Source organism: Myotis daubentonii, chromosome 19 (assembly GCF_963259705.1).
Source record: "Myotis daubentonii chromosome 19, mMyoDau2.1, whole genome shotgun sequence".
Classification (NCBI taxonomy): domain Eukaryota; kingdom Metazoa; phylum Chordata; class Mammalia; order Chiroptera; family Vespertilionidae; genus Myotis; species Myotis daubentonii.
Window position 1 is genome coordinate 5,147,800 of NC_081858.1, and position 26,830 is coordinate 5,174,629.

At 45.8% G+C, this 26,830-nt stretch overlaps 2 protein-coding genes across 2 annotated transcripts; one reads left to right on the forward strand and one right to left on the reverse strand.

The window, feature by feature from the left end:
* The first annotated feature begins 2,209 nt into the window (after window positions 1-2,209).
* On the forward strand, window positions 2,210-19,525 carry COQ5 (coenzyme Q5, methyltransferase). The gene is made up of 7 exons (XM_059676206.1): window positions 2,210-2,445; window positions 7,182-7,331; window positions 11,082-11,303; window positions 15,257-15,363; window positions 17,889-17,977; window positions 18,575-18,686; window positions 18,769-19,525. The coding sequence occupies exons 1-7, from the start codon at window positions 2,244-2,246 to the stop codon at window positions 18,868-18,870; spliced, it is 984 nt and encodes a 327-aa protein (XP_059532189.1). The 5' UTR covers window positions 2,210-2,243; the 3' UTR covers window positions 18,871-19,525.
* A 3,480-nt stretch (window positions 19,526-23,005) lies between these two features.
* Window positions 23,006-25,459, reverse strand: DYNLL1 (dynein light chain LC8-type 1). The gene is made up of 3 exons (XM_059675811.1): window positions 25,299-25,459; window positions 24,931-25,068; window positions 23,006-23,431 (listed from the first exon to the last, which is right to left on the reverse strand). The coding sequence occupies exons 2-3, from the start codon at window positions 25,060-25,062 to the stop codon at window positions 23,294-23,296; spliced, it is 270 nt and encodes an 89-aa protein (XP_059531794.1). The 5' UTR covers window positions 25,063-25,068; window positions 25,299-25,459; the 3' UTR covers window positions 23,006-23,293.
* Between the last annotated feature and the right edge of the window lie 1,371 nt (window positions 25,460-26,830).

The following is a 26,830-nucleotide window of genomic DNA, read 5'->3' on the forward strand; positions in this document are numbered from 1 at the left end:
AGGCAGCAGATCAATCATTCTCTCTCATCATTGATGTTTCTATCTGTCTTCCCCTCTCCTTTCCTCTCTGAAATCAATAAAAATATATTTAAAAATGAAAAATAGTTTAGTGGGAAGCATGTTGTCTTTATTGCTCAGAGTTGCCTACGCCTACGTCAACTTGAAAAAGCCTACAAAAATAAGCAAAAGCATCCCATCTCAGGAGCTCCACAAGAATCCTGGTGAAATGGATGGCAGCCAGCTCAGAAAAATTCGTTTGGATAAAGCACTACAGAACAATATGGGAGACTAGATCAAAACTTTTTCTGGTGTCTACAAGAAGCTCACAGACAAGGATGTTAATTTTGAATTCCCAGAGTTCCAGTTGGAAACAAAAATGACTAAATACAATATCATTCACATGAAGAAAAGAAAAAAGAAACTACAATGGAAGATCATGATAAGGGCTATAATAAAGTTAACACCAAATGCTGACCAGGGCAGAAGCTCCAAGGAGAGAAGTACAAACAGTTGAGAGGAATAAAAGAGGACTTCCCAGAGGTGGTGTCACTTGAGCTGAGCATAGAAGGTCGAGTGGAATTTCAGCAAATACGAACAAATAAATAGGTAGACAAAATCCTTGGATTCCTGTAATTGGGCCTTTTTTTGGCTTCTTATTAATCATCACATTATACAAAGCATTAATGAGTATATATAAGCTGATCAGTTTCTTAAAATTATCAGTTTTAACTGGGATAAAGAAAAGTAGATACTAATCTTATATATTTTTTATATTTTTATTGATTTCAGAGAGGAAGGGAGAGGGAGAGAGATAGAAACATCAATGATGAGAATCATTGACTGGCTGCCTCCTGCATGCCCCACACTGGGGATGGAGCTGGCAGCCCAGGCATATGTGCCCTTGACTGGAATCAAACCTGAGACCCTTCAGACCGCAGGCCGATGCTCCATCCACTGAGCCAAACCAGTCAGGGCTAATTTTATATTTTTAAATTTCCTTAATGTGCCCTCCACCAGTCCTTATCTTGGTTCACCTTTTCCAGTTTTTTGCCCCCACAGATCATACTGAAATGAGAGGATACCTACATAATGTTGGTCTGGAAATTTAATATTTAGAAGAAACATCTCAAATCCTGAGGTCCATTCTCATGCATGACTAGATTTGGAAGACATACTAAGATTCCTTGATGAATTTTTATATTTCCTTTAACAAAGATATGAGAACTCTGATTACGTGGATGAATCATTCCATCTATCACACATAAAGATAAAAGAGAAGGGACGAGAAATCCCCTTGCAGTTCTTCCAAAACAAAGTGGTAGGTGTCCATCTGTCAGGCTACATTACACCAGAAAGAAAATTTTCATTTCCAAAATAGTTTCTTAGGGTCCTTGTGGAATATTTGCAGGAAACATACACTTAAAAAGAGAATCAAACCGCCCCCATCTTCTTTTGCACAAGACGGACTCTACATTACCCTTTCCATAAAAAGAAAAGAATGGGGAAATCTGGGTGTGAGGTAAAATACCCATGCTGTGCCAGCTGGAGCTGGAACTGTAGCTGTGCCTCAGAGGGGAGGAAGCGTGATGGTGATTTGTTCTGACTTGCTAACTAGATACCAGAGCCATCCTTCCCACTTCTTCCAATGTTTACTTTTCAGCGTAGTCTAGCATATGTTTCTCAAGAGTGGTCTGTGAATTCCTTGCGTCAGAATCACGTGAAAAGTTTGGTCAAGTAAAGATTCCCCAAACCCGTATCAGATTGGCTGATTCAAAACCTCTAGTATTGGGGGCCTGGTACTCTGCATTGTAAACGCTCACACCAGGTGATTCTTATGCATGGCAAAGTTTGCGAGAACTGACCTGGAATCTTAGCCTCTCAGCACACCGTACCTCAGTGCCCCCTCTTCTTCACCATAAAACAGGAGTTATTGGGTATCTTGCAAATTGGCACTGGTACCACTGGTTGGCAAGATTCAGAGACGTGGCCGCTGAGAGATGATGGGGGGGGGGGGTCTCCCTAAGGTCCGCTTATCCTGGTGAGTTGTGTTCAATTTGGGAAGAGAAAGAAAGGACTTCGGGGACTCGATGACTAAGTAGACTCTGGATTCCAGCGATCAGGCATGACTCCTCGACTTCAGGATGCAGGACGCGTTCGACTAATTCTGACTCTGGCCGGCCGCCGTCAGCCGTCCAGTGACGCAACGTGACGTATGGTCCGGCTGCTGTCAGCCGTCTGTCAAGATGGCGGCCCCCAGGAGCTGCGCTCTATGGGGCTACTGCGGCCGCGGGTGGTCGCGCGTGATGCGGGGCTGCCGGCTCCCCGGGCTTCGAAGCTCCTGGCCAGGGAGTCCGCTGGGTGCGCGGCTCTTGTCCCAAGAGAAACGGGCAACGGAAACGCACTTCGGGTTTGAGACTGTGTCGGAGGAGGAGAAGGGGGGCAAAGGTGAAGGGGCGCGGGGGCGGGGAGGGCAATGGCCGTCTGCGGGCCTGTTTCTCTGCCCGCTAAGGGTTGGCTTAACGTCGTGCTATGTGAGCTCCGGCGCTGTAGCCCCGGGGCGGGCCCGACTCTGCAGAGCTTGGACGCCTCCTCTTTTTAAGCGGAGCAATGATCGGGCCACCCCATCAAGTTAGCGTTTACACTGTGCCAGGCGCCGTGCAGACACGTCCAGTTTCCATTCCGACCTCTTGGTGGTGGGCGTTGTGTTCCCCAAGTTACCCAGGAGGACCCCGAGACTTGAGGTTAATCGGGAGCGTGTGCAGTTTAACGCAGGAAGGGGTGGGACCATTACTCCAATTCAGATGGTCTGACTGCAGAGCCACGTTAACCTCCTGCTAAAAGAACGGGTCACTGTTTTTATAGAAAGGAAAAGGGAAAGTAAGTATCTTCTCTGTACCTCAGCTTCCACATTTGCCAAGTGGGAAGAATAGTAGCACTTTTCTTAGAGTTCTTGCGAGAATTAGATTACTTGATACATTAAAAGTATTTTGAACAATGCCTGACACTTCGTAATTGTTCAATAAATAGTAGCTATTACTGAGCAGTTTCTTGGAGTCCAGCCCGGTGACACAGGCCTGGGAAAGGACAAGAACAGTTTTTTAAAAAATATATATTTTGCCGAAACCGGTTTGGCTCAGTGGATAGAGCGTCGGCCTGCGGACTGAGAGGTCCCAGGTTCGATTCCGGTCAAGGGCATGTACCTGGGTTGCGGGCACATCCCCAGTGGGAGATGTGCAGGAGGCAGCTGATCGATGTTTCTGCTCATCGATGTTTCTAACTCTCTATCTCTCTCCCTTCCTCTCTGTAAAAAATCAATAAGATATATTTTAAAAGTATATATATTTTATTGATTTTTTTACAGAGAGAAAGAGAGAGGGATAGAGAGTTAGAAACATCGACCAGCTGCCTCCTTCACACCCCCCACTGGGGATGTGCCCGCAACCAAGGTACATGCCCCTGATCGGAACTGAACCTGGGACCCCTCAGTCCGTAGGCCGTCGCTCCATCCACTGAGCCAAACCGGTTAGGGCTATATTAATTCTTATAAACACAACCCAGTTGTTTTATAGATGAAGAAACTGTTGAAAGAGATAATAAGTCACTTGCCCGAGATTCCCTAGTAAGCTGCAGAGCTGGCATTTTAATCAGGTGGGCTGCTTCCAAAATGTTAATAATACCTAACCTCTGTAGTTTGCTTTACAGTATAGAAACATTTCACACAATGAGAAGCAGGGGGAGGAATTACCCACTGAGCTAAATACAGCTTCCAGATTGGAGACCCAAGATAGAAATACAGGCAGGATGGTGAAAACGACTGTGCACGCTGAAATCATGCACAATGATCTTAATAATCAATGGGGGGAATTATAATTATTACATGGACTTTGAAAATGATTGAACATGCAAACCTCTGTGTCAGTTATAAATATATAGGGAAATCGAAAGACAGTAAAGTTAATATTTCTTTGGCATAATTAACATATAATTATGTTAGTTTTAATTCAATTAATATAATTAGAATTTTTAAATTTAAGTTTAAATTCTTTAATTAAAATTATAATTAAAAAATTAGAAATGTTGAGAATTAAGTGCCGGAGCTTCTCACACGGGGCACCACCTTGCGGGGGCTGACCAGCAGCCCCTGAAGAGGGACGGACAGTTTACTCCACAGTTTCACTGTGAAAGAGAGGGCTAAGGGGTTTCCTGGCCCAAGGGACCAAGCAGCCTGGATTGCCTGCCTCGTTAGGCTTCTATTGGACCAGCAGTTTGAGATAAAGTTTATCTTTTATTTTATTTTTTTAAAATATATTTTATTGATTTTTTTTTACAGAGGAAGGGAGAGGGATAGAGAGTTAGAAACATCGTCCAGCTGCCTCCTGCACACCTCCTACTGGGGATGTGCCCACAACAAAGGTACATGCCCTTGACCGGAATCGAACCTGGGACCCTTCAGTCCCCAGGCCGACGCTCTATCCACTGAGCCAAACCGGTTAGGGCTAAAGTTTATCTTTTAGATACAATCAGCAGGGTAAGTAATATTGGGAGGACACATGTGTTTGTAGTGTCTTTTAAGTAAGGGCATCCAGGGATTAAGCATAAGGATTCCAGTAAACACCCGGGGGTCTGCACGTGCACAGACTTGTTTGGAAAGGTCAAGGAATAATTAGGGGCGCTGCCTTCAACACCCCTAACTCTCCTGTAAGTTGGAATTCCAATAAACAGGGCAGGCGGCCTTCCACACACTTCCATTCTCTCAGAATGTCCTCCTTACAACTTTCCAACCAAGTCTCGTGTGCTCCCCAACCATTAAGTTCTGTTATTTCTTTGTAAAAAATGTACCAATAGCTTGCACAGTGTTTGCTACCTTCTCAGCATTTAATTTGCAGTAGGGAGAGGGCATCTTCTCTATGCGTTGGCAAATTGCCATACTCCTTCCTAAGTTTCAGTCAGTTTCTAACATTTTATCCTTTCACTTTCAATGTCATGAAATAGCTCCAAGAATTCCTTTAATGTGAATTTTTTTTGCTGGCATCGTTTCCTCTGGGGCATCTTTAACGTTTTCATCACAGCCACATCCTCATTTATGTCAGTAAGTTCATCTTACAAAGATCTGGCTGCATCTGGAGTCTCTTGAAGGACGGCAGTGTCAGCATTCCACGGTCAGCCGTTTCTCCGACAACTCCATTGACATCTATTTAAATTTCACTTCCACCATTATCACTTTTTGTTTTTGTTTTTTTGTTTGTTTTTTAGTATTTCTTACAGAGAGGAAGGGAGAGGGATAGAGAGTTAGAAACATTGATCAGCTGCCTCCTGCACACTCCCTACTGGCTATGTGCCTGCAACCAAGGTACATGCCCTTGACCGTAATCGAACCCGGGACCCTTCAGTCCACAGGCCGACACTATCCACTGAGCCAAACGGGTTAGGGCACTTTTTGTTTCTTTGCTGCGCTTTCATTTTTGTTGGCCAGTTTCCTCTTAATTACCCAGTTTTTTAAAATGCCACATGTTTTCAACAGAGATAAGGAGGTAACACAACTACCTGCTTTGCTGTCTGTGTGTGAACTGAACAACTGGTAGTGACACTTACAAACTATGAAAGAAGTTACATGACTGGTTATCGATCGTGATGCACATCTGTTATTTATATAGTACTTTCTGGACTGAAGAAGTGCGAGTGAAGTTTATACTTTATGCAGTTACAGTTAGTATGCCATTGTATCTTTTTTTTAAAAATATATTTTATTGGTTTTTTACAGAGAGGAAGGGAGAGAGATAGAGAGTTAGAAACATCGATGAGAGAGAAACATCGATCAGCTGCCTCCTGCACATCTCCCACTGGGGATGTGCCCGAAACCCAGGCACATGCCCTTGACCAGAATCGAACCTGGGACCCTTCAGTCCGCAGGCCGACGCTCTATCCACTGAGCCAAACCGGTTTCGGCTATATCTTAAAGATGTTATTGGGGGACTGGTATTATTTAACTAAACCATAGTAACTGAAATTCATGCATTTTGGAACCATGCAAAGCTAGGGGTGGTTATACACAGTGGTTTGAGCCTGTGTTCCTCGACTCCTCAAAAGATGCTCAGAAAGAAAAAGCACCCTAGCCAGTTTTGCTCAGTGGATAGAGCATCGGCCTGAGACTGAAGGGTCCCAGGTTCAATTCGAGTCAAGGGCACATACCTTGGTTGCAGGTGCCCTGGCCCTGGTCGGGGTGCGTGCAGGAGGCAACCAATCGATGTGTCTCTTACACCTCGATGTTTCTCTCTATCTCTCCTTCTCCCTCCCTTCCACTTTCTCTAATAATCAATGGAATCCTCAGGTGAGGATTACAAAAAAAAAGGAAAAAGCAACCTTGGAGATCCCAGGGTGGAGAATAGGCATTCAAGATTGAGTTCAAGGAGTAATTCTGTGGTCCGCAGACTCAGCCGAGGGCAGTCATGTTTTGGATCTATGTGGTACATTTCATCCGAAAAACGCAAAGCATCTCCCCTCCACTACCTAGTTCAGCCTTGTGGCAGGGAGGTCGGGAGGGACGGGCACTGACTTTCTCATCTTATGGGCAGAGAAACTGAGGGGCAAAGAAGTTACTAGTAAATGTAGCCTGTGTCTTAAAGTAAACTCCTCTCTTTCCAGCTAGCCCAGACTCCACATTCTGCCTTGATCCTATGGAGATGATTCACGAGGACCCTCCACAATGTAACTTAACCCTGATTCGCATCCTGCCATCCACCTGCCCACCGAATTGTACCTGAGGTTTTTCTCGGCGTCACAGGCAGAGATGGCCCGAGGCTTTCCCATCCATTAGCCGTGTGTCTTTCTAATGGGTTTTGTTGCCTCACTATAATAACCATTAGAAAAAATTCCACCTTCACCCCTATCCTCTAAGAAACAAATCTGTTTAGTACCAAGTATGTGTGTGGCATGATTACAAAGTAATGGTCCTAAGATAACTAAGACAGTAGGAAAGAGGTTGATTTTTTATATGAAGTAATATAAACCTTTTATAAAGAGGGGATGCTAAGGTGTAGGTTTGGACATGAAGCATTATGGCTTAGGTTCACTTTGGAAAGACGGGCAATTTCAGGGGGGACAAAGCTTCCTTCTCTTTCATGTAGGACTTTCCAAGTGAAACTTGTCAGTAGCACAATTACGTTGTATTTCTCCCATGTCAGTCTATCAGGTGTTTGAGAGTGTGGCCAAGAAGTATGATGTGATGAATGATATGATGAGTCTTGGCATCCATCGTGTGTGGAAGGACTTGCTGCTCTGGAGAATGCACCCGTTTCCTGGGACGCAGCTCCTCGATGTCGCTGGAGGCACAGGTAATGTCCACGTTAGCATCCCCAGGTACCACTGAGCACCTTTTACACAGATCGGTGTCTCCTGTTGGAATGAGCCACCTCACCTACCATTAGCCTGAAGATGGTTGTTGAAAATCAACACGCTTCTAAGAAAGGTTCACTCTTTTTTTTTTTCCACTGAATGTCAATCAAAAGCACAGAATGTCAGCTTCGTGCCTGTCACTTTCCTAAAGTGCACAGATTACAAAGTGAAAAGACCAGTTTTTTACTCCTGTGACATTTTACCATCTAAACGACTTTTACCTTTTTATTTTTTTTTTAATATATTTTATTGACTTCTTACAGAGAGGAAGGAAGAGGGATAGAGAGTCAGAAACATCGACGAGAGAGAAACATCGATCAGCTGCCTCCTGCACACTCCCCACTGGGCATGTGCCCGCAACCAAGGTACACGCCCCTGACCAGAACCAAACCCGGGACCCCCCAGTCTGCAGGCCGACGCTTCATCCACTGAGCCAAACCGGTCAGGGTGACTTTTACCTTTTGTTTGACCTTTGACCACCTTTAACATCTTTCCTGGGGCTGGGAGGATGCCTTTTATCATATTCTATAAGCTTTCTAGGCAGCTTCTCCTGCTTAATCCATTGTCACACCAGATATCAGCAGCTCGTTTGTAGCTGCATGCTCCTTTGGTGCACACTAGACATTCGGGGAAAGTATCACAGGTTTCTAAATTACCTCTTGGTGATATCATTACATGGCTAATGTACATGTTAAATGTGCATTACAATGTATAATATAATGCAATAGTGTTGTACCAACAGAAAAATGTATAATAAATTATCCTATACTAATAAAAGAGAAAAATGGTAATTGGCGTACGACCGATACCTTTTTCATTGGCTAATCAGTGAGATATGCAAATTAACTGCCAACTAAGATGGCAGTTAACCGCCAAAAAAGATGGCGGCTAATTTGCATATTGCAGGCAGGATGGTACAGCGCCATCAGAGAGCAGGTTGGGGGTGTGAGTGCCAGCAGTCGCCCGAGACCTGATCCCGCCGGTAGACCCGGACGCGGGCCGGTGAGGCGGCTGCGGCGTCCGCCTGCACTCACGCCGCCAACCCGCGAGAGCGGGTAGGGGGCGTGAGTGCCAGCGGTCGCCCGGGACCCGATCCGGCCGGCAAACTGGGATGCGAGCCCGCGGGTTGACTGCGGCATCTGCCTGCACTCACGCCCTCAACCCAGGAGAGCGGGTTGGGGGCGTGAGTGCCGGTGGTCGCCCGGGACCCGATCACGCGGGCCGGCAGGGCGACTCGCCCCCAACCCGCTCTCCCGCCCAGCAAGGGACCCTCATTTCCCCCCATCACTGGTTCTGCCCCCAGCCCAGGCCTGACGCCTCTGTCAGAGGCGTCAGGCCTGGGCTGGAGTCAATGCCTGAGGGCTCCCAGTATGTGAGAGGGGGGAGGCTGGGCTGAGGGACACTCCTCCCCCCACACACACCCAGTGCACGAATTTCGTGCACCGGGCCCCTAGTAGTAGAATAATCTCCATGTTTGAAACAAATGTGGCTTTATTGACACAGTCCTCTCCCCAGATGAATCTTAGAGGGCAGAAAGAAAGTCCTGCTCAGTGGAGGACAGACAATTTAGCAGAATCTATCAAAGTGTAACATGTTTATAGTAGGATCCCACAATTATAATTTTAGATAGCGAATCTAAAAACATGGCACAAAGATAACGTACAGAAGGGGTTCAGTCGGAGCTGCCTCCATCTCCGGTGACCATGACCAGTAGCATCACTTCATGCTGACAACTGCCCATTTAGAAAATGTAATTAAAAGGTAATCCCATATATTTTATTTATTTATTTATTTATTTAAAATATATTTTATTGATTTTTTACAGAGAGGAAGGGAGAGAGACAGAGAGTTAGAAACATCGATGAGAGAGAAACATTGATCAGCCGCCTCCCGCACATCTCCCACTGGGGATGTGCCCGCAACCCAGGCACACGCCCTTGACCGGAATCGAACCTGGGACCCTTCAGTCCGCAGGCTGACGCTCTATCCACTGAGCCAAACCGGTTTTGGCTAATCCCATATATTTTAAAAGACATTTTAAGAAGATATAGCTAGCCCTAGCCAGTTTGGATCAACGGATAGAGCATCAGCCTGAGGACTGAAGGGTCCTGGGTTCGATTCCAGTCAAGGGCACTTACCTCGGTTGCAAGCTCAATCCCCAGCCCTGATGAGTCCGTGTGTGGGAGGCAACCTATCAATGTGTCTTTCTCACATCGCTGTTTCTTTCTCTGTCTCCCCGCCTCCCTTCCACTCTCTAAAATCAATAGAAAAATATCCTTGGGTAAGGATTAACAAAAACAACCAACCAAGATATAACTATAAATATGCTCACTGCATCATTTTTAGTAATACTAAAAAAATTAGAAATAACCAATTTATCCTTCAAAAAGCAGTTGCATGCCAAAACCGGTTTGGCTCAGTGGATAGAGCGTCGGCTTGCGGACTGAAAGGTCCCAGGTTCGATTCCGGTCAAGGGCGTGTGCCTGGGTTGCGGGCACATCTCCAGTGGGAGATGTGCAGGAGGCGGCTGATCGATGTTTCTCTCTCATCGATGTTTCTGACTCTCTATCTCTCTCCCTTCCTCTCTGTGAAAAATCAATAAAATATATTTAAAAATAAAATAAAATAAAATATTAAAAAAAAAAAAAAAGCAGTTGCTTTAGCCCTAGCTGGTTTGGCTCAGTGGATAGAGCGTCGGCCTGCGGACTGAAGGGTCCCAGGTTCGATTCCGGTCAAGGGCACATGCCTGGGTTGCGGGCTTGATCCCCAGTAGGGGGTGTGCGGGTAGCAGCCTATCAATAGTTCTCTCTCATCATTGATGTTTCTCTCTCTCCCTTCCTCTCTGTAATCAATAAAAAAATATTTAAAAAAAATAAAAAAGAAAATGTGATTTCAGCAAGCACTCGCTTTGCCGGAACAGTATTTACCTGGTCACATTATTTAAACACTTTGATTTTCAGCTTTTAGACTGAAACCACCAACATAGCTCAGAAGGCTCAATTATAGCTGTAAAACAAACAAAATGTTACCAGTCTTGACAGAGTAGAAGTACATAGGATGGAAGATTGAAGGGAGTCATCTGTGGTTGACGGAATAGGAAATCAAATATTGATTCGTTTATTATGCTAGGTTACCCAGGTATTCTGAGGAACTGTGAAAAGTGATATGAATATATTGAGTAGAGGCAAGCAGAGATGGGGGAACAGGATATCATAATTTGCTAAGGAAAGAAATAGCTGTAACTTATAGAAGAAACAGCTAAAAGAGTTGCAAAGATGGTCTCTGGAGAACTGAACTGGGAGAGAGATGTGGGGGTGGGACAGGGAATTATTGCTTGTAACTATGTTATTTCCATAAAAATTATTAGAAAAAGACTAGAAGGCTGTACACTAAACTCTGAATACTTGTAAAGTCTGGAGAAGGTATGGACAGAGAATGCAAAGTTCATGTTTTATTCTAAAAATTGAGATAGTCTTTTATAGTAAGAATATGTCCATACATTATTTATGCCATTTTTAAATAAAGTTTTCTAAAGAACCTTAGAAGTTAAAAAATAACAGTTACCGTGGAGATGAGTCCAAACTTCATTTTCGTACACTCCGCAACTCCTGTGCCCTGTTGTCCCTTCGGAGCTAGGACATGCTGGGCTTTGTCTTTATGCTTCCATCTTTCCTCCTGGCTTCCCACAGGTGACATTGCATTCCGGTTCCTTAATTACATTCAGGCCCAGCACCGGAGAAAGCAGAAGAGGCAGTTAAGGACCCAGCAGAATTTATCCTGGGAAGAAATTGCCCAAAAGTACCAGAATGAAGAGGATTCCTTGAACGGTTCCCACGTCGTGGTCTGTGACATCAACAAGGAGATGCTGAAGATTGGAAGGAAGAAAGCCTGTGCCCAAGGATACAAAACTGGCAAGTCCCACAGAAAGTGCACAGAGGACGTGCTTATATGTTTATACAATGAGATGGGAGGGGAATGTTGACGTGCTTTACTTTCCTGCTTTAGAAACTTACGCTAGGAAGGAGTGGAAGGTCATTTGTGGGGGCGGATCCAGTGTGTGGTTTCATGCACATCATTTCAGCAGCCTAGAGAGTTCGATGACCAGCCCTTTGTGACCAGGGAGCTGCCCGAGGCCCAAAAGGGTTACATGCCTTCCCCAAGAAACACAACTTAGGTGGCAGATCTCCAGTTGGAGCCGAGTCTTCTGATCTCAGCCCCTGGACCCTGAGACAGAAGTTGTGCTTTCGATTCCCGGCACCTCCCCATGACCGGCGTCCTGTTCTTGAGCCACTCCACTTCCCTGTTAGCACTAGGATGCTTTGATCGATGTGGAAGCCGAGAAGGGGCACTGCCCTTAAAAAGGGGACTTGCCCTTCAGCCACGGGAGTGTAGTTAGCTGACAGCCCCCAGCTCTTAGCACCTGTAAACAGTACAGTGAGTCCTAGGATAAAATTTTTAAAAATATATTTTTATTGATTTCAGAGAGGAAGGGAGAGGGAGGGAGAGATAGAAACATCAATGATGAGAAAGAATCATTGATCGTCTGCCTCCTGCATGCCTCGCACTGGGATTGAGCCCGCAGCCTGGGCGTGTGCCTTCACTGGGAATCGACCCATGACCTCCTGGTTCATAGGTTAATGCTCAACCACTGAGCTACACTGGTTGGGCTAGAATAAAACTTTTTTTTTTTTTTTGGCGCTGACCGGTTTGGCTCAGTGGATAGAGTGTCGACCTGCGGACTGAAGGGTCCCAGGTTCGATTCTGGTCAAGGGCGTGTACCTTGGTTTCGGGCACATCCCCAGTAGGGGGTGTGCAGGAGGCAGCTGATCAATATTTCTCTCTCATCGATGTTTCTAACTCTCTGTCCCTCTCCCTTCCTCTCTGTAAAAAACCAATAAAATATATTTTAAGAAAACAAACAAACAAAAAAAAAAACAACTTTTTTTTTTTTTTTTTTTTTGGTTCAATGTTGTTTTGTTATAACAATGACGAGAGGAAAAGGTTTGATTCCTGGCCAGGGCCACCGTCTGTGTGGAGTTGGCATGTTCTCCCCATGTCTGTGTTTTCTCCAGGTACTGCAGTTTCCTCCCACATCCCAAGTGCACGGAGGTGAACTGGCCTGTGATAATTGTCCCAACCTGAGTGAGGGCGGGTGTGTGAGAGGCCCTGTGATGGAGGGTGTCCTGCCCAGGGCTAGTGTCACCTTCCTGCCTGAGCTCCCGGGACAGGCTCCGGCCACTTGTGATCCGGAACCAGAATCATTAAATTGGAAAATCATTATCTGATTTGTTTTTAGTAATTTTTCTTAAACTCAGTACCTATGGCTCACCTTTATTTCATTGTTCAATATTAAAATGGCTTTGAACCTTTCTTTAGAAGTTGGGTGATGTTTTTATGGCCAGAAAGATGCTGTAAGGACTTAACTCTTGTTTATATCAGTTAGCCTATGGTCAGATGGGTTTTCGTTACCCATCATTTCACTTGAAGACGTAGTTTCCAAGAACCTGTCGGCGATGTGAGTGAGCACTGACTGTCCTCCTAAGCCACAGCACTCTGCAGCAGCTAGGGGACTCTGAGCTCCGGGAAGCCACCGCAGCCACAAAATGGACAATTTGTGGCCTCGCTTAAAGATGTACACTTTAGAAGCATGTATCTCAGTCTGTTCAGAAAAACAACAACATACATTTTACATCTGGCTTTCTGTTTGTTTTGCTATTTTGAAGTTCTACTTTCCCCACAATATTTTCCGGTAGAAGTGGTGACCCTGCAGCTGCACCATGTTTGCCGAGTTTTCCAGAGCCGCCGCCTGCCCTCGCCCATGCTGGAAGCCCGGCAGGCAGCCACTGTGAGAGGCAGGCTGTACACAGAGAAAGCCAGTCCCTCCGTCATCAGCACTTGTCTCCTTCCCGCCCCCCAAGGAGTGTCTGTGGTTATTTTAGCTCAATTCTTTCTCCTCCTCCCCCTCAGAACAGCTGCCCACACAGGGGCAGCCCACGGGGCCCCCAAGATGAAGGGCTCTTTTGTTCACCATCAACACTGACCAGGAGGCAAACAGTCCCTAGTGTTCTTAGACAAAGCCACTATGTTTCCTTACTCCTACTGGAAAACGTGTTTCCTTTCGCTCTGGTACTCAGCCATACAGAATGGCAAACAAAGACAGAAATGATAAGTAACGTTCCATTTCTGGAATCATCTCGTCTGTAACATAGCTTGCCCTTCAGGCTCTCCTAACTGCCAAGACTAATCGACCTGCATAGGAATCATTAAATGCCGGATAGTACAGTTGTCTTGTTGTTATTAATCCTCATCTGAGGATATTTTTTCCATCAATTTTTTTAGAGAGAGTGGAAGGAAGGGGGAGAGACAGAGAGAAACATCAATGTGAGAAAGACGTATCAATTGGTTGTCTCCCACACGCACCCAGCTGGCTGGGGATTCAGCCTGCAACTAAGGTACCAACCGGAGACCTTTCAGTCCACAGGCCAAAACTCTATTTACTGAGCCTAACTAACTAGGGCCAGAAAGGCTATTTTCATTTGCCTTCCTCTATAGAGTGTTCCTTTTATGTCATATATTAATGTCTGATTCACTGCATATGGAATAATGTTCAAGCTGAATCAGGATCCTTAGGGGACACAGCCTCTCTGCTATGGGGCTCCCTTAGGTAATTTCTGAATTCATGACCAGACTTAGGGACTAGAGCAGCTGTGGGCAAACTATGGCCCGCGGGCCGGATCCGGCCCATTTGAAATGAATAAAACTAAAAAAAAAAAAGACCGTACCCTTTGATGTAATGATGTTTACTTTGAATTTATATTAGTTCACACAAACACTCCATCCATGCTTTTGTTCTGGCCCCCTGGTCCAGTTTAAGAACCCATTGTGGCCCTCAAGTCAAAAAGTTTGCCCACCCCTGGACTAGACACTTTCATTCTCTAAGACTCTGACAGAATCAATATAACAATGCTAAATTCTGTACTTAGAGTACTTCCAGTGACCCTCTGAAGTGGGTGTTATTGTTAACTCCATTTTACAGATGGGGAAACTGAGGCAGAGTAGTTTTTTCAAGATCATACAGCTAATAGTGAAACTTGCCCAGCCAATGTGGCTCAGTGATTGAGCATTAACCTACGAACCAGGTCACGGTTTAATTCCTGGTCAGGACATATGCCTCGGTTTCAGGCTTGAGCCCCAGTAGGGGGCGTGCAGGAGGCAGCTGATAAATGATTATCTCTCATCTTTGATGTTTCTATCTCTCTCTCCCTCTCTCTTCCTCTCTGAAATCAATAAAAATATATTTAAATAAATGGTGAAGCTGGAATTAGAACCCAGGCAGTCTAACCCCAGGATTTGGGCTCCTAACCACAGAACACTGTACAAAACACTTAGCCACGTAAAAGCTGCTTCAGGGTGTCAGGTTTCACTTAGGGTCTTGGGCGAAGGACTTTCCCTAAACTTCAAGGACACCAGCTTCAACTCCTCAGGATTAGAGGTCACCCATGAAGACAGTAGCCAAGAATCCAAGGGAGAAGTCAGGTGATGTTTTCTGACACCAAATGTGATGTTTGCCCATCACCAATCAGTTCTTCAATTCTTCCACACCAAGGAGGTGTCTGACAGTTCAGTTCAATTCTGACACATAACTACCAAGAGTTAGCATCAGATTCAACATGTTTAAGGGCTCAGCCTCACAACTGCCCCCACTTCAGAATCCAGCCACAAATGGGGTGTCCAGGCTGTCCAACTTCTGCCTGGGTGACCACAAATTGGGGGGTTCCCAAGCCCGCCTCCTCAGGTTTGGCAATTTCCTGGGTGCAGGAGAGACAGCTACCAGACTAAGACGAAAACTAATTTTCTCTTTCAGGACTTGCTTGGGTATTGGGAGATGCTGAAGAACTACCCTTTGATGATGACAAGTTTGATGTTTACACCATTGCCTTTGGAATCCGGAATGTCACACACATTGATCGGGTACGAATGGCTGCATCTCAGGATATTAGTTCTCCTGGTATGGCTCCGCAGAATGAAAAAAGATGGAGAGATTCTTTTCTGGGTTCGGCTCTTGAGTGGAATGACTGTTTCAGAGTCAGGGGCCTCAATCCTTTAAGTTGCCAATATTCCTACTCTCAAAATTGATGAGGACCAAATAGAGCAGATCCCATAGAAGCCTTTGTTGCTTGGGTTGGTATTTATTTCTTTGAGACTGTCCGTCTTGCTCTGATATTTCATCTGTTTCCTCTCACTTGTGAAGCCATCCGACCCTGAGAATTTGCAGAAGCTTAGTGGCATTTCTGAGGTTGACGTAGAAAAAAGCACTCAAACGCTATTTTGGCAGAAGGTAGCTAATAGATTCGTGGTTCCTCTATAGAGAGAAGGGAATGTTCAGTTCTTAATCTGATGCAACTCTTTATTTCCACTTTATCATTTGAAGACAATGTACAGGGCCTCAGTTTCGGTTCAGTAATATGGGCTCCGGTTTCCTGATTCTTCTGCTTTGCTGGGCCACCCTTTATGGTGGTCTTTAGCTTTTTAGCTTGGCTGTTGTGATCTGTCCTGTGTCTGTAGTCAGTTTATTATTTCTTTTAATTAAAAAGAAGTGGAAGAGCCCTGGCTGGTATGGCTCAGTGGATAGAGCGTTAGCCTGCGGAATGAAGGGTCCCGGGTTCGATTCTAATCAAGGGCACATGTGGAGGTTGTAGTCTCGATCCCCACTAGGGGGCGTGTAGGAGGCAGCCGATCGATGATTCTCTCATCATTGATGTTTCTGTCTCTCTTTCCTCTCCCTTCCTCTCTGAAATCAATAAAAATATATTAAAAATATACATATCTTAGAGATTTGCCATGTCAGTGCATAAAGAACATGGCTCTTCCTTTTTTCAGTAGCTGCATGGATTCCATTTGCATAGAAGTTCCATCATTTAACCAGTCTCTCATTAATGGTTAAGACGCTTTTGCCAAGACCGGTTTGGCTCAGTGGATAGAGCGTTGGCCTGCGGACTCAAGGGTCCCGGGTTCGATTCCGGTCAAGGGCATGTGCCTGGGTTGCGGGCACATCCCCGGTGGGAGATGTGCAGGAGGCGGCTGATCGATGTTTCTCTCTCATCGATGTTTCTGACTCTCTGTCTCTCTCCCTTCCTCTCTGTGAAAAATCAATAAAATATATTTAAAAAAAAAAAAAAAAGACGCTTCTAATCTTGTGCTGTTCAAATAGTGCTGCATGTCATTTCCATAGTAGAAGCATTTCTATAAGATAGATTCGTTAATGTAAAATTGCTTGATCAAAGAGAATATGCATTGTGATTTTGATAATCAAAAATTGACCTTGGTGGGGGTTGTACCAATCTGAATCTGTTTATATCAAGTAACCTTCTCTTTTATATGTACACTAGAGGCCCGGTGCACAAATTTGTGAATGGGTGGGGTCCCTTGGCCTGGCTGACAATTGGGGCCGATCAGGGGGTGGTGGGGAGGCGCTGGCCAGCCAGGGGGAGGGACCGCGGAGGTTGGTTCACACAGGAGGTTGTTTGTAGGAGCGCACTGACCACCGGGGGGGGGGGGCGCGGGGGGGGGGGAAGGGGGGCAACTCCTGCATTGAGCGTCAGCCCCCTGGTGGTCAGTGCCCATCATAGGAACCGGTCAACCAGTCATTCAGTTGTTCAGTCACTTAGGATTTTATATTTATAGATATATATACACTGAGTGGCCAGATTATTATGACCACCCCATCAGTACTTCATTGACACTTCTAAAAATACTGAATATTGAAAATTTCCTAAGCAAATACTCTCAAGTTTTTATTATTACTACGGTGCACAAAAATTTGTGCACTCGGGGGGGATGGGAGGGGGTCCCTCAGCCCGGCCTGTGCCCTCTTGCAGTCTGGGACCCCTCAGAGGATGACCACCAGCTGGCTTAGGCCCGCTCCCCGGGGATTTGGGCCTAAGATGGCAATCAGACATCCCTCTGGCAGCCCGGCAGCCCTCGGGGAATGTCCACTTGCCAGTGGGTAGCAGGCCTAAACTGCAGTTGAACATCCTTAGCGCTGCTGAGGAGGCAGGAGAGGCTCCCACCACCACCGCTGTACTGGCAGCCATCAGCCTGGCTTGTGGCTGAGCAGAGCTCCTCCCATGTGAGAGCGCCCTGACCACCAGAGGGCAGCTCCTGCATTGAGCATCTGCCCCCTGGTGGTCAGTGTGTGTCATAGTGACCAGTCATTCCCAGTCCTGCTGTTAGGGTCAGTTTGCATATTACCCGTTTACTATATAGGATAGAGGCCTGGTGCACGGGTGTGGGCCGGCTGGTTTGCCCTGAAGGGTGTCCCAGATCAGGGTGGGGGTCCTGCTTGGATGCCTGCTATTACATCTCCCCAACTGAGCATGAACAAAGGATCAGTGGGAAATAACTTATAATGTCCACAGACGCTAAAGCTGTCTCAGCCTCATGGAATTGAGTGAGTCTGCTGAGGAATGTGTTCTTTTGTTCCTTTTCTCACTCAGGCACTCCAGGAAGCTCATCGGGTCCTGAAACCTGGAGGACGGTTTCTCTGCCTGGAGTTTAGCCAAGTGACCAATCCCCTTGTGTCCAGGTTGGTATTGTTAACAGGGCTTGATTCTCATTGTTTAGCCAAGGATTCCCATTCCAAAATGTATAGAAAGTAGCCAGTAAGCAAGAAGCATGAGCCTCAGAGACTGACTCTCTGAGGGATAGTGCCACCTCAGAGGGCAGATGTTGTCAGCCACTCCTGAATGACAACATCTAGGCCAGAAGAGTCTCAAACCAGCAACCAGAGGCTTCAGTCTGTCCATAGATTTTGAGTCCTGGCATTTGAATAAGTTGATTTAGATGTCCATATTTACAATTCATAAAAATTTACATAAAAATCTGGATTTCCAGCTTCACCTGAGAAATCAGAAAACATAGCAACTCTGAGTAAGCCGTATTCCCACATGTCCGTGGTCAGAGCTGAGCAGTAACTCTCCCTTCTCCACTTTCATGGTACTTCCTAACTGTGCCTGTCACCACATCCGTATTGCTCCCTCCTGACCTTGCACCTGGACCACTTCACTTATTTTAGGTACTTGCTTGACCCTCTAGGCATCTGAGTTTATGATCCCAGGCTTAGATCTTCTTGCTTCTCACCAAGGGGCATGTTCTAATCTTAATCTTTTGCCTTTTTGTTTAGGCTTTATGATCTCTATAGCTTCCAGGTTATTCCTGTCATGGGAGAGGTTATTGCAAAAGACTGGAAGTCCTACCAATACCTTGTAGAGAGTATTCGACAGTTCCCAGCTCAGGTACAAAACTTCTGTAACTTATGACAAAGGCCTGAAAGGTGAAATCGAGGTGATCCTTGCCGTATCTCCCTTTGTGTTTTAGGAGGAGTTCAAGGAGATGATAGAAGATGCAGGTTTTCAGAAAGTGACTTATGAAAGTCTAACATCAGGCATCGTGGCCATTCACTCTGGCTTCAAACTGTAACTCCGTCACCATCCTGGAGCATGAACCACTCCCATCCTGTCAAAAGCCTGCAGCTCAAGGGTAATCAGGCTGGTGTGACCAGCAACAGAACATCTCCTCTTAAGGATATGTGCCTTGGACTCATGTTCTGATGTGACCAGTCTCAAAGTGGAAGAAACAAATTCCTGTCACTTTATTTCAGCTTTCACTAGGAACTGCTTCCTGCAGGCCTTCTCCCCAAGGTATTGTGCCTGTAGTTTTTGCTCAGTTCCTGCTATTTTTCCTCAGCTGTGCAGCGTGTGGTTAAGCCAGCACTGAAGCTCAGTCTGGAGTGTGTTTGTAGTTTCTCTGCTGGTTCTGACTTCCAGGACAATGGATCATTTGAATCTAATGATTTGAACTAGAAAGCTTCCTAACTGGACCTGAGGCAATCTTTCAGCCTAGGACTGGTTAAGGGCCAAAGCCAAGGCCCGTCAGGGCTAACGATCACAAGTAGAATTATGTACTGAACCTCTAAATGAGTTTACAATTTGTATGGTATTTGTAAATTTTTTTCTTGAGGGAAATACATTTGCCATCATTCATTCAATGCTCTTCTACCAAAAGCCACTATTGTTCCCTTGTGCCTATCATGAAAACAACAAATCCTTGAAAGAATAAATACCAGCAAACTCCAGCTTTTATGTCTTAGAAAGCTTCTTTGTCAGAATATATTTGAAGAAAGGATTTTATAGTAAAAAATGTTTGAAAAGTATTTATCTAGCCTAACCTCCTCCAGTACATGGGGGCAGAGCTGGGCAGAGCTCTTGTATCCTTAATATAGTAATTGATGTTAAAATGAGGCCCTATTTTTGATCTGGATAAAGCTTAAGGTTTTTGTGGGGCCTTGCTAAGAATTGCAGAAACCAACCTGTGAGTTGGCTGGCAGTTTAATTGTAGATAACTTAGATCAGGGCTATTTGAACAGCCTGCCTCTTTCCCTAGCACAGTAGGGGTCATTTATGTACCTTCACTGAAGATTTTGCCTGTCACTGAAAAGCTTTCCGATATAGCTACCTATATGCAACCATCTCACAGACAGCAACTAAGCACTTAATAAAATGCTAAACCTTATACGAACTTTAGCTAACTTCCCCTCCTCCCCCAAGCTGGAGCCTATGGGCCTTTGAAATTAACAAGGAGCAGGCACTAGAGGGAACTTCATAAAACATCAACGCAGTCCTATCTCCACAGCAATGTGGTTTCTTCACATCTTAATAAAAAAATAAGGTAAGCCTGGCCAGCAATGATTGAGCATCGACCTATGAACGAGGAGGTCATGGTTCGATTCCTGTTCAGGGCACATGCCCAGGTTGCCGGCTCAATCCCCAGTGCATGCAGGAAGCAGCCAATAAACGATTCTCTCTCATCACTGATATTTCTCCTCTTTCCCTCCCTCTCCCTTCCTCTCTGAAATCAATAAAAATATATTTTAAAAATAATAAGTTTAAAACTGCCAGTCCTGGCAAACAGATAAGGGCCTAATCAAGTCAGAACCCCTAATGTCCAGCTGCTTGTATTTATATGAACAGACTGAAAATGTTCTCAGTCCTAACACAGCTCAAGTTCACTAGGAATCCTAAAACTCCAAGTTCTGGTAAAGAAAAACAATCTTGCCCTAGCTGGTTTGGCTCAGTGGATAGAGCATCGGCCTGTGGACTGAAGGGTCCCAGGTTCAACTCCGGTGAAGAGCACATGCCTGGGTTGCGGGCTCGATCCCCAGTAGTGGGGGTGCAGGAGGCAGTCGATCCATGATTCTCTCTCATCACTGATGTTCCTCTCTCCCTCTCCCTTCCTCTCTGAAATCAATAAAGATATACACATGAAAAAAGAAAACGATCCTCCCAAAGATGTTACCAACCTAATACTGCTCTTAAGATGGAATCACCACCTGTCAATTAAAATCTATCACCCACTTCTTATAGCAATAGCCCGGCTGCTCAGAAATCCTAATTGTATCTCACAGACCCAAGCTCTAAAACAAAAAGCCTTCCCTCATGTGAACACTGAGCATAGGATAACTAGAAAGTCCTGACCTTCCTTGCAACTTCCCAAGATGGATGCGTATTGTTTCAGCCTCTGGAGTATTTCCTTTCTACCTATAAGATAAGGCTGCCATGTTTGCTTTTCTTAAAAAGCTGGTCTTTATAGCCCTGGCTGGGCAGCTTAGTTAGAGCGCTGTCCCAATACACCAAGGTTGCGGGTTCAATCCCCACTCAGGGCACATAAAACAATCAACCAATGAATAAGTGGACCAACAAATCAATGCCTCTCTCAAATTAATAAATTTTAAAAATAAACAACTGAAGTCTTTAAGTTGTTTAACCTAATAAAACAATTTGATAGGGGGAGGAAAAAAGACAAGTCTTCCTAAAATTGATGGCAGGAAACCTTTAATGAAGGCTATACTGGGTCTTTTAATGGAAATTTCAATTCACATTTGTTAATTGGGTTTCTGACCACAGCTAGTTTAAGCACAGCACAACAGGCTTACACATTTAAATTCCTGCATGGAGGGCTGCTGCTAAAAACTTTTTCCCTTTTAAAACCACCTTTAATCTTTTTTAAAAAATATATTTTGATTGATTTCAGATAGGAAGGAAGAGGGAGAGACAGACATAAATGATGAGAATCATTGATCAACTGCCTCCTGCACACCCCTAGTGGGGATGGAGCCTGCAACCCAGGCATGCACCCTTGATCGGAATTGAACCCGGGACCTTCCAGTCCGAAGTCGAACACTCTACCCACTGAGCCAAACCAGCTAGGGCCCACCTTTAATCTTTTTATTTTTTTTTTTACTTTTTATTTTTATTGATTTCAGAGAGGAAGGGAGAGGGAGGGAGAGAGAAACATCATCGAGGAAAGAGAATCATGGATCGGCCACCTCCTGCATGCCCCCTAGTAGGGATCAAGCATGTGACCCAGGCATATGCCCTTGACCAGAGTCGAACCCAGGACCCTTCAGTCTGCAGGCCAAACTGGTCAGGACATTAATCTTTACAGTATCCTTTTGGGGCCTGGCAGGGAGGGGGAATAGCCCAGAGACCAAATTTCTCATTAGCCCGTTATCAGCTTATTTTTTTTTAACATATTTTATTGATTTTTTAAAATATATTTTATTGACTTTTTTCAGAGAGGAAAGGATAGAGTTAGAAACATCGATGAGAGAGAAACATCGATCAGCTGCCTCCTGCACAACCCCTCACTGGGGAAATGCCTGCAACCAAGGTATATGCCCTTGACCGGAATCGAACCCGGGACCCTTCAGTCTGCAGGCAGACACCCTATCCACTGAGCCAAACCAGTTAGGGCTATCACCTTATTTTCACATTTTACAGCCATAGAAAGCTTATATAAAGGAGTTCTGCATTATCACCACCAATAGCAACACCTCCCCCCCCCCACCCCCCCCCCCAGAGGGAGAGGCATAGAGAGAGAGAAACATCAAAGATGAGAATCACTGTTCGGCTGCATTCTACAGGCCCGGCACTGGGGATTAAGCCCACAACCCTGGCATGTGCCCCGACCGGAAATTGAACCATTACCTCCTGGTTCATGGGTCTATGCTCAACCACTGAGCCATGCCAGCCGGGCTCTATGGCAACATCTTTCAACAAAATGAGCACCTAAACACAGTATTTACCAGGTTAGGAATAAGACTTAACCCAAAAGTTTCTGACATGCACTTCTGAGTATTCATTCTATCATGCATAACAGTTGCAGATGCATGAGTTAAACTGAATAGGCTAGCCCTGGCTGGTTTGGCTCAGTGGATAGAGCGTCAGCCTGGTGACTGAAGGGTCTTGGGTTCGATTCTGGTCAAGGATACATGCCCAGGTTTTGAGCTCAATCCCCAGTGTGGGGTGTGCAGGAGGCAGCCGATCAATGATTCCCTCCTCATTGATGTTTCTCTCTCTCCCTTCCTCTCTGAGATCAATAAAAACATCAAAAATAAAACATAAACTGAATAGGCTAGTCTACTATATTCCACATAACTGAATAGGCTAGTCTACTATATTCCACAGAAACTTACTTCTAGGACTCACCCCCAATGACCTAGATGGTTAAGGGCCACCTTTAACCCTAGATTAGTTGAACAAATTATCACACACAGTTCTCCGGCAAATTTTATTTTGGGAAAGGAATGGATTTTGAGGAGAAAAAACATGGGGCAGAGAGGTATGGAATAGAAAATAAATACAAATGTAAGCTTCTTTGCTAATTGTTTTATAACCACAACAAATGAGTACAGCGAATACCCTGTACAAAACAACACAATAAAGGTTCAAGATCAAGGTGTTCCTTTAGGCAAGGCTGAAGATTTCAGTCTCTGGTATTTGGAATTTAGGCTGCAATCCTTATTTTTGGATGGATCACTGGGTGTGTAGTACAGTCCATGCTTTTAACCCGATTTGAACAGAAGAATGGCCACCTGGCCCAGGTAGAAGTAGATGAAGTGTTTGGTTTCATGTGTCACGTAACTACCGAAGTTCCTCCCCACGATGCAGTGCCAGGTGGGGTTGTACTTCTTGTCAAACTCCTGGGGAAGGGGGCGGTGGAGAAAAAGAATACTAGAATTTTAGTGCTAAGTCAGAGGTCAGAGCCTGCTGGGCAGAGAGGAGGAACGTTAGCATCTGCAAATTCTTAGAATGAAAGAATGTTTCCAGTTCCAAGTCGCCTACATGGTGCATTAATGCAAACATACTTGCAATCTGTGCTAAGCTGGCAGAGGGGGCTGGGATGTAAAAGGCAGAAAGGGCAGCCTCAAAGACTGAGCATTTGTTACGGCAAATGAACTTCCAAAATATCCACTGACAGCCGGTAACATCAACAGTTCCAGTTTACCTTGTTCTTACTTGTACACAGAAATTAACAATCCTTGTCATGCACCCCCAAACGTTAAGAAAATGGTAAATGTTTAGCTCAAAGTACCCCATTATAACTCATTTCCTTAACGGCACTCCAGTATCCTTGATAAGGAAAGACTTCCAAAAGGAGAAAGTCTCAATTCGCACCACTGTGGATCAACATTTTAATTTAAAGAGACTAGACATCTGGCCACTACTCCTATAGAAAGAATGCTGGAAACAGAATCTGACAACCACCTGGTCAAATTTTATCCTTACAAAAAAAAAAAAAAAAAATTTTATCCTTCATTGTAATTTCAAGAGCCCTCCTTTTCACGTCTGTCTTGCTGCTGGCGTACCACCTGGCCTACAGGATAGCAAGTTGCAGGGACACTGTTCCCCTATTTTCCCTACCCCAAGAGGTTTGGGAACTAACTAGAATGCCCTGTTAATTTCTTAACCAGGTGACTGTAAACAGGCGCCAAAATTAACCCTTATCTCCAAAATTATTACAAGTCTGTGGTTTGGCTACTCTTGAGTGCAGCACGAACATGTTTTAGATTGAGGAGAATAACATTCTTACTGCGTTTGTCAAAAAATGGTCTTTGTTTCTATTCCATCTGAAGTCATCTTCCTATTCCCGACTGGAACCCTGTCACAGCTTAGGTTACCTTCCCTTCCAGAAACCAGAGCTGGGGACGTTGGCAGTTCTGCCAGCAGCTTTCTACAGCCCGTCCTTTGCCAAGCGCCCACCCCAGCCCCCCAACCACCACTCCCACCCACTTTCATCTGCCGACTCAACTCCCCACGGGAAGGCTGGCAAGATCTCCCTCCGGCTGGCTGGGCACTCCCACGCAGCTCCCCCTCCAGAGCACCCAGATGGATCTTCCGCGCAGAAATCGTGCAGAAGGGGGGACCCGCTGCTCCCTGGTCTTAGAAACCGTTGCTAGGTGGCGCTTTCCCCCGCGGAGCTGGGTAATAAAAAAACTTGAGGCGCCGGGGTTCTGGTCTTCCCAAGAGGAGCGCAAAATTCGCTTGCATTCTTTCTGGAAGACTCTACACCCAAGCTGCCCCGCGTGCCCTCAGGGATCTCTGCCAGGCGCTCTGGGGATGCATGACCCGGACAAGAAGTTGTGACTCCCGCCAGCTGCGCGCGATCAGCCCGAGCCCCCGCCCCGCGCCCCAGCCTCACCTTCTTAATATGGGCCGCAATGTCCTTTTCTATGTTATATTTCTCCAACGCCTGAGTGGCACATTCCACGGAGTCCTGTTGCATCTCCTCCGACATATCGGCATTTTTGATCACCGCCTTTCGGTCGCACATGGTTACCTGAGGAAGGAGGCCCAAGCAAGGGGTGAGGAGATGGGGGGCAGGGGGTGTGGACTGCGCCTGCCATACGCCAGCTCCCCCGCCCGCTCCGCGCGCCCCACGCCATCCCGGATGACGCCCCCCACCCCACTTCTCAGGGAGGGCGGGCCGCGCCGATCCAACCACGGGAGAACTCCGGCGGGGTACAAAACCGGGCAGCGAAGCCCCCCCGGGGCCCCTGAGCCTCTCACAGTGGAGCAGCGGCTGGCCGACTGCAACAGTCTCCTGGGGGAGGGGCTGGCGAGGCTCAGACCCAGCTAGAGAGGCCGTCGCTACTGAAGCCGTGGCGCATCTAAGCAGCCCCACACCAGCTGCCGCCGCCGCCTAGAGCCTAGGCTCCGCCCTGCTCTGCAATCCACGCCCCCAAACATTCCTATTGGTTTTCCGCAGCCCCCAGGGCTCTCCCATTGGTCCACGAGCTCCATCGTTCCCTCAGGATCTTTCTCCAGCATTTTGTTGCAGACCACAATGCACTGCTCGTGGCGTCTGTTGCCCCGGCAATGGGCTGGCTGCACGCGTTGAGGCCCACACACCCCGAAGGTGGAGCTGGGCCGCGCTATGGAGAACCACCCAGCAGCTAGACCGGTGCGAAGGGAGTTTCTGTCCAAGCCAAGGGAAGTGATTACAAATTTACGGAGGCTGTTCCAAGATTTGTTCTTGGATAGTTGGGTCCACCCTAGGTGAGAAGGACTTACGGATTCTCACTGAGGTGGCCAATCCCTTCATTGAATGGATCTCTGAAACAGGGCCGGCAACCTAGGCAAATGGCCAATGCAGTCACAGAAGAGGGAACCCCTGGACTTGATTTAATGCGCTACTGTCTCATTCTTGAAATTGTTTTTTTTTTTCCTCCTCCTTCCGACCTGTTATTATTATTTAAACAAGAGATCCCACATTTTATTTTTGCACTGGGACCCGCAAATTATGTAGCCTGTCCTTTTAAATATCGGGAGAGGTTCCTCAGGAATGGGAGAGGGGTTCCTTCTGATTTAAGGGATTATCCCAAGAGCTGGGTCTCCCTGCTGTGCAGTGCAGACCTCCTTTCAGGGGGTTAAGGGCCTTTTGGGTGGATTTGGGTGTGTGTGCCCAGGGTGGGGCTTCTTGCTCCAAAGAGGCTCTTTCCTGTATGGTAGTTTCTTGGTTGAGGACTTTTATCTAGGGCAGAGGTGCCCTAATGATTACAAAGGTATCCATCCCTCAGAGGTTATTTCCTCTGGTTTAGGGAGGCTAACCGAACCATTAAGTGGTTGAAAAGCAAGGTCTTGAGAGGGTAGGGAGCAAGGTCAGGTCTGGATTTAAATCCCAGCAGTCATTTACTAGCTGTTTGAATCTCATTTTTCTTATCTGTAAAGGGGGATAAATATAAAAGGAATACACTTTATAGGCATGTTGCATTAAATGAACTAATAATGCCTTTTAAGTTGTCAGCACAACGTGTGGCATTTAGTAAGTGCCTAGCGAATCTTATCAATAACTAACAGTTTATGGAACTATCCCAAGAGTCAAGGCAAGGTTTTGAACCAATCCTTAAATGCTTATAATGTATTTTTGAACTTCCATAAACAAGTCATCAGGTTAATCATGTAACCAGAAGTTTTCTGTTTACATTTCTGCATTTTCTTCTTGATCATCTACTCTCATGAACCCAGAGCCCCTTACAATTTGACCAGTCAGAGGCACACAACTCCAAAAAGAAGGAAATGGGAATAATGAGAACGTTAGG

Excerpts from the sequence above, each read along its gene's own strand:
- COQ5 (XM_059676206.1), top strand. The coding sequence starts at position 2,244 with ATGGCGGCCCCCAGGAGCTGCGCTCTATGGGGCTACTGCGGCCGCGGG. Across the intron at positions 7,332-11,081 it reads CGATGTCGCTGGAGGCACAG|GTGACATTGCATTCCGGTTC; the intron begins GTAATGTCCACG and ends GGCTTCCCACAG. Across the intron at positions 17,978-18,574 it reads ACCAATCCCCTTGTGTCCAG|GCTTTATGATCTCTATAGCT; the intron begins GTTGGTATTGTT and ends CTTTTTGTTTAG.
- DYNLL1 (XM_059675811.1), bottom strand. The coding sequence starts at position 25,062 with ATGTGCGACCGAAAGGCGGTGATCAAAAATGCCGATATGTCGGAGGAG. Across the intron at positions 23,432-24,930 it reads TTGCGGCCCATATTAAGAAG|GAGTTTGACAAGAAGTACAA; the intron begins GTGAGGCTGGGG and ends CCCCTTCCCCAG.